Below are 7,638 nucleotides of genomic sequence, written 5' to 3' on the forward strand. Positions count from 1 at the left end.
GCTTCTCAAGATGTAATGTATAGGGTACCATGGTAATTGGTACTGAAGCATTAAATCTTTGCAATTTATGGAGGTTTATTGGATGAAGGGATTGAAAAATAGTCAATGTATTGCTGACACATAGAAAGTTAGGGAAGTAAATAATGAAGAGGACATAAGGAGTCTACAAAAGGACCTAGGTTGATTTTTAATCGTTCTAGAAATTTTGAGAAGGAAAAGAAGCAGAAAAATGCAGGCAATCTCTGGCATTATGAAGGATTACATTTCTAGAAAACTGTCCATGTCATGATTTTCCAGTATTCAAAGCCACATCTTCTGAGCATGTGTCAAAAAAAGAAACTGAGTTTGTGCTTATCCATTTGTGTTCTTCCATAAATTCCAGAAAGGAAAAATTCAGTTACCCAAAGTGGAAGTTGCATGTATCATAAATAAAGGAGGAAATAAATAGTTATACTTGCTAAGAGCCAATTTCACCTCTATTGTTTTGCTTTTTAGCTTTTTACAACGAATAGTTCAACTTCAAGTTCAAATACTTACTGAGCATCTAGTCTGAGATATTGTCAAATAAAAGGTGAGTACAATGATATCAGCACACAACAGATTCGAATGTGGCAATGAAGAGAAAAACTAAGGAAAAGAAACATAAATTTGCCACTGGTATTTATTACATCCAGATGATTGTTTCCATAGATGGTCAGCACTTTTGAGAGAAGTCAGTCTTAATCTAATTATTCAGATTTAAAATCTATGTACAAAGTCAATGATAATGTACACAAATAATTCCTAACATCTGCTCTAAGCAAATATGCAAATTATACTTGCCTGTGCTAAATTGAGGAATTGATATCATCAGGTACTGAAAATTTCTTGGATGATTTCAGAAAGGATTTTGAAATAAAATTAAATATTTGTAATGATACAACAAAATGCACTGTGCAAGATTGTATGTGCCACAAAGGTGCCTTGACTTTTCTCCCAAAGCCATTTTCTGCTTTCTTAAAGTTCCATTTGCTATTTTGCTATCCAATGTATCAGCAATAAATGCAAAGGAGCATCAAAAGAGGAAGATGATTAATGTTCTCTCCAGTCAACTGTTGTGTCTGATGGTGCTTCAAGCAAGTCATCAGATGCTGCACAACAAAATGCTGGAAGCACTCAGCCAGTTGGGTATTGTGCAGAAAAACAGTTTTAACTCATCACCCTTCATCAAAATTAGAGAAGGTTAGAGACAATAAAGATTTCAAGATGAAGGAAAAAGGGCTAGTGGTAGAAAACACCAATGGGAGGAAGTAAAGTCTAGGTTGTTGTGGGAGATTGTGGGCTTACAGCAGACTGCTAACAACACTTTCTTCCATCCTGCTTACCATGAATATTCTGTTCAGTTCTCTCAACTCCTCCATTTCTGCGGCTATCACTTTCTACACCATTGCTTCTGGTACATCTTCCTTTTTCTCAACCATAGTTCCTTCCCAATCACAGCTGACAGAGGTCTCATCTGGATCAGAGCGACTTCCAGCTCTTCTGCTATCAAACCATCCATTCCCTTCTGTTTTCTCTAACCCTTACACAAATCTCTCCAGCTTTAAACCTTAAGAATAGTTACTTCGAGTGCCAGGCTTCAGATGTTTCAGAAAGGACAGGGAGGGAGGCAAAACAGGTGGAGGCATGGCACTGCTGATCAGAGATAATGTCATGGCTGCAGAAAAGGAGGAAGACATGGAGGGATTGTCTATGGAGTCTCTGTGGGAGGAAGGAGTCAATACTTCTACTGGGTGTTTTTATAGACCACCCAATAGTAGCAGGGACATTGAGGAACAGATAAGGAGACAGATTCTGAAAAGGTGTAATTTCTGGATTGGAGAGCATGCCTTAAGAGAATGTATTGAGTGAACTTGGGCTTTTCTCCTTGGAGCGGTGAAGGATGAGGGATGACCTGATAGAGGTGTATATGATGATGAGAGGCATTGATCATGTGGATAGTCAGAGGCTTTTTCCCCAGGGCTGAAATGGTTGCCACAAGAGGACACAGGTTTAAGGTGTTTGGAAGTAGGTACAGAGGAGCTGTTAGGGGTCAGATTTTTTTTTATTATATGAACGCAGAGACTGGTGAGTGCTTGGAATGGGCTGCCAGCAACAGTGGTGGAGGCGGATACGATAGGGTCTTTTAAGAGACTTCCGGATAGGTACATGGAGCTTAGGAAAGTAGAGGGCTATGGGTAAGCCTAGTAATTCCTAAGGTAGGGGCATATTCGGCACAGCTTTATGGGCCGAAGGGCCTGTATTGTTTTGAAGATTTTCTATGTTTTCTATGTTTCTAATAATAACAGGGTTGTTGTGCTGGGAGATTTTAATTTCCCAAATATCAATTGGCATGTCCCTAGAGCAAGGGGTTTAGATGGGGTGGAGTTTGTTTGGGTGCTCAGGAAGGTTTTTTGACACAATATGTAGATACGCCTACAAGAGGAGAGGCTGTACTTGATCTGGTATTGGGAAATGAACCTGGTCAGGTGTCAGATCTCTTAGTGGGAGAGCATTTTGGAGATAGTGATCACAATTCTATCTCCTTTCCCATAGCATTGGAGAGGGATAGGAACAGACAAGTTAGGAAAGTGTTTAATTGGAGTAAGGGGAAATATGAGGCTATCAAGCAGGAACGTGGAAGAATAAATTGGGAACAGATGTTCCCAGGGAAATGTATGGAAGAAATGTGGCAAATGTTCAGGGGATACTTGTGTGGAGTTCTGCATAGATACATTCCAATGAGACCGGGAAGTTATGGTAGGGTACAGGAACCATGGTGTACAAAGGCTGTTGTAAATCTAGTCAAAAAGAAGAGCATACAAAAGATTCAAAAAACAAGGTAATGATAGAGATCTAGAAGATTATAAGGCTAGCAGGAAGGAGCTTAAGAAAGAAATTAGGAGAGCAAGAAGGGGTCATGAGAAGGCCTTGGCAGACAGGATTAAGGAAAACCCCAAGGCATTCTACAAGTATGTGAAGAGCAAGAGGATAAGACGTAAGAGAATAGGACCAATCAAGTGTGACAGTGGAAAAGTGTGTATGGAACAGGAGGAGATAGCAGAGGTAATTAATAGGTACTTTGCTTCAGTACTTACTATGGAAAAGGATCTTGGCAATTGTAGGGATGACTTACAGTGGACCAAAAAGTTTGAGCAGGTAGGTATTACCAAAGGGGATGTGCTGGAACTTTTGGAAAGCATTAAGTTAGATAAGTCACCAGGATCAGATGAGATGTACCCCAGTCTACTGTGGGAGGTGAGGGAGAAGATTGCTGAGCCTCTGGTGATGAACTTTGCATCATGAATGGGGTGGGGACAGGTTCCAGAGGACTGGAGAGGTGCGGATATTGTTCCATTATTCAAGAAACGGAGTAGAGATAGCCCAGGAAATTATAGACCAGTGAATCTTACTTCAGTGGTTGGTAAGTTCATGGAGAAGATCCCGAGAGGCAGGATTTATGAACATTGGAGCAGCATAATATGATTAGGAATAGTCAGTATGTCTTTGTGAAAGGCAGGTCATGCCTAACGAGCCTGATTGAATTTTTTGAAGATGTGTCTAAACACATTGATGAAGGAAGAGCAGTAGATGTAGTGTATATGGATTTCAGCAAGGCATTTGATAAGGTACCCCATGCAAGGCTTATTGAGAAAATAAGGAGGCATGGGATCCAAGGGGACATTGCTTTGTGGATCCAGAGCTGGCTTGCCCACAAAAGGCAAAGAGTGGTTGTAGATGGGTCATATTCTGCATGGAGGTCGGTGACCAGTGGAGTGCCTCAGGGAATTGTTCTGGGACCCCTACTCTTTGTGATTTTTACAAATGACCTGGATGAGGAAGTGGAGAGATGAGTTAGTAAATTTGCTGATGACACAAAGGTTGGGGGTGTTGTGAATAGTGTGGAGGGCTGTCAGAGGTTACAGCAGGACATTGATAAGATGCAAAACTGGGCTGAGAAGTGGCAGATGGAGTTCAACCTAGATATGTGTGAGGTGGTTCATTTTGGTAGGTCAAATATGATGGCAGAATATAGTATTAATGGTAAGACTCTTGGTAGTGTGGAGTATCAGAGGGATCTTGGGGTCTGAGTTCATAGGACACTCAAAGCTGCTGCTCAGGTTGACTTTGTGGTTAAGAAAGCATATGGTGCATTGGCCTTCATCAATCATGGGATTGAGTTTAGGAACCGAGAGGTAATTTTGCAGCTATATAGGACCCTGGTCAGACTCAACTTGGAGTACTGTGATCATTTCTGGTCACCTCACTATAGGAAGGATGTGGAAACCATAGAAAGGGTGCAGAGGAGATTTACAAGGATGTTGCCTAGATTGGGGAGCATGCCTTATGAGAAAAGGTTGAGTGAACTCTGCCTTTTTTCCCTGGAGTGACAAAGGATGAGAGGTGACCTGATAGAGGTGTATAAGATGATGAGAGGCATTGATCGTGTGGATAGTCAGAGGCTTTTTCCCTGTGCTGAAATGGCTAGCATGAGAGGGCACAGTTTTAAGGTGCTGGGGTGTAGGTACAGAGGAGATGTCAGGGGTAAGTATTTTACACAGAGAGTGGTGAGTGCGTGGAATGGGCTGCCGGCAACGGTGGTGGAGGCGGATGCGATAGGGTCTTTTAAATGGCTCCTGGATAAGTACATGGAGCTTAGAGAAATAGAGTGCTATGAGTAACCCTCTGTGTTTTAATTTCTAGGTCTGGTGAAGGAACATTCACCTAAACTGTTAATTAATTTCCTACCCACGGATGCCATCTAACCTCTTCAATATTTCCAGAAGCCATATTGAGCCTTTTTTTTTAAAGGGATACAAAGAGAAAAGAGCTGGAAATACTCAACAAGTCAGGTAGCATCCATGGAATTAGAAATGGAGCCAATATGTTAGGCTGTCAATATAAGTTTTATTGCATATTTTCAACATCTACAATTTATTTGCTCTCTCTTTTATTTAGTTGTTGGCAGAGGACAGGCAACAGGTTCCTGAAGGACTTTCGGGAGTGTTGGGTTGGATGGATTAAACACAAGGATGAGCCAAATTCAGACAATGCTGCAGAGGCCTGTGATATATTTTTTCAGAAGCCAATGGAATCACTTCTGCTCATTTCTGCTCTGAAATATATCACATTTCAGATGTAATTCTAGATATTTCTGACCTGATCTGAACTGAACTGACCTTATCTGACTGGAACTTTGGTTCAAAGAACAATCATGTTCCCATTAATTACTAATAGTGTGACTTTAGGAAGAATCTTCCTGCTTACTTCAAACTGGGGCTTTGGCCATTCAAGGATATGTCTCCTTGGATGCCACAGTTGTCCCACCGTCACATTACAAAAGTAACATTTGGTGTTTTAGGTCCTTACAAACTTATTGAAGAACTTAAGGAATAAATTAGTGTTGAATATTATAAACCTGCTCCACCAATGAATAAAAACACATTGACAGTTGTATTAGTCCAAAAGAAGACGCAAAACTGGAAATTGAATCACATTGTTAAACACTTTAGGATTGAAACTTCTAAGTTCAGATATCTAATACTGCACTGTTCTACTCGACTACTAATTGTTCTCTGCTTCTGTTTCCCACCAAACTTACAGGATTGCTTAAGAAATCACTTAATATTTACACCTTGGAGTTCAAAGTACATTGCAGGATCAGAATCAAGAAACAAACATATATTTTTGGTGAAGTCGCTCAGCTCTCTGAATGCAATAGCATCACTATTTCAGGGGAGAATGGAGATAATTGGACAGCCCACCACTATCTTCTTTTCACGGTTTCTGAGTGTCTTCTACTATCATTCTTTTGAAAAGTTCTTATTTTGAATTTTTGCAAATACAAAATATTCAATTGTATACATAAGCAGGTAGATGAAAATGCAAATAAAAACTAAGGATATAAAAAAATTGAGTTAATTTCAATTTCAATTCCATGAAATATTAAAGCTGTATTTGCTACCATGGCAATGTGTTCTGCAATGGATTTGATGAATTTCTATTTAAAAGATCACAGATTTCTGCTACTGAATTTTGCTATTATGTTATTGACCAGTTGCTTTAGTTTAAATATAATACTGCTTTAATTAATATATTAGTTTTGATATTTTTCAGCTTATCTGTGTTTTGGAATCAAAGATCACTTTGTGTATTTTTCTGAAGCTGACCTCTCCATAGTGAAGAAACTAGTAATTGCAGAAGGGGGAGGGAATTGGATGTACAGTCAATATTATGAATAGTGAATAGCATAGAGATAGGACTTCAATTCTGAATGTAACCTTCTGTCAAATTTAGCATGTGATTTCAATATCATTTTCATTGTAACTTTTCTGACATAATACAAGCAAGTGGGGATTCTGTAATTAAAATAAACTGAAGTTGGTTAAGTTAATGACCAGAAAAGTATATATTTTGCTTAAATGAGTTGATTAATATATTCTTATGTTTCATTATGTTCAATCCATTTGTAATGATTGTGCTCTATTCATGAACTAATGTTACTTTAATGGATTAAAAATCAAATTCATTTTCACCATCCTTATGTCAGTGTAAATGAAAGAGAACAATTGACTACAAGACAAAATATTGCAACAGGAATTCAGATATTGCACTTGACAGCTGCAAAGTTTTGCTCAGTTTCTAATTCAAGCTGCAGCAATTGAAACTCAGCATTAACTGAAGCCAGTTCAATTAATCTAAATATTAATAGAAACAAAGCTTTTAGAACTCACAAGAGTTCTGACCAGCAGAAACCAGCTGGAAGACAGAGACAGTAACAAGCAAGTACATTGATGTCAATGTCTGGAGCTGGTCATGGGAGTGTACCAGCTAAAATGTGAAGTGTGCTCCTATGAAGCCCCATTCTGGTCTGTGGGGGTGCGATCTTACACCACAGAGACACCAACCAGCAAAATCCAGCTTGGTTGAAGAAGATCCCATTCATCTTCAATTCACAGGAGAGGGGCCAAGCATTACAAAAGATTTCTATGCTCCAAAATGTCACCCCTGGAATCTAATCTGAAAGAACCTGGAACCCATTGTTCAGGAGGGAAAATATTAGGAAATATAATCTGAGAGATGCAAACATATTTAAAACACATGCAAATTAGGGGTAGCTGGTACAATTTTCAAATGCATGAAGTAATATTTTTCACTTTTATTTCCTGATGTAACAACTGGTTTTAAACTTTATTAAAATAACTTTGTAAATGAAACTTAAACTCTCATCGCATTATGTTAAATGCACAAGCCACTTCTCCTCGTGATTCCTAGTTTTTCAAAATTGCAGGATGAAGTGATTTATTTGCTGAGTGGATTTCTGTGGATTTTAGATAAAGTTTCTCAAGAAATAGTAAACAGAAACAACAGAATCACCATGGCAACATAAAATGTAACTTTGGAGGGGGGGGATGGTGTTCCTAACAGCCTGAGAAGAAGTATTGAGATGAACCCCATTTTCTAACTCTCACTTTATGATTCTGCCACTGTCAATTACGAGCTCTCCCAGGTACTTTTTCAAAATGATGAGGTTTTCTGCCTTAAGTCCCTTTCAGGCTCTGAGTTCCAAACTTGCTCCATCCTTTTGGTAAAAAAATAGATTTTTCTCAGCTCCTCTGC

General features: G+C 39.0%; 1 protein-coding gene across 1 annotated transcript in view; it reads left to right on the forward strand.

The window, feature by feature from the left end:
• The window catches only part of LOC140732818 (adhesion G protein-coupled receptor F5-like), a 60,378-nt gene extending 53,153 nt beyond the window's left edge, over positions 1–7,225 (forward strand). The window contains exons 10-11 of the mRNA XM_073055449.1: positions 496–571; positions 5,623–7,225. Coding sequence (XP_072911550.1) covers positions 496–540 — 45 coding nt within the window. The 3' untranslated portion in view covers positions 541–571; positions 5,623–7,225. The remainder of the gene's footprint in view (positions 1–495; positions 572–5,622) is intronic.
• The last annotated feature ends 413 nt before the right edge of the window (positions 7,226–7,638 follow it).

Source organism: Hemitrygon akajei, chromosome 9 (genome assembly GCF_048418815.1).
Source record: "Hemitrygon akajei chromosome 9, sHemAka1.3, whole genome shotgun sequence".
NCBI lineage: Eukaryota > Metazoa > Chordata > Chondrichthyes > Myliobatiformes > Dasyatidae > Hemitrygon > Hemitrygon akajei.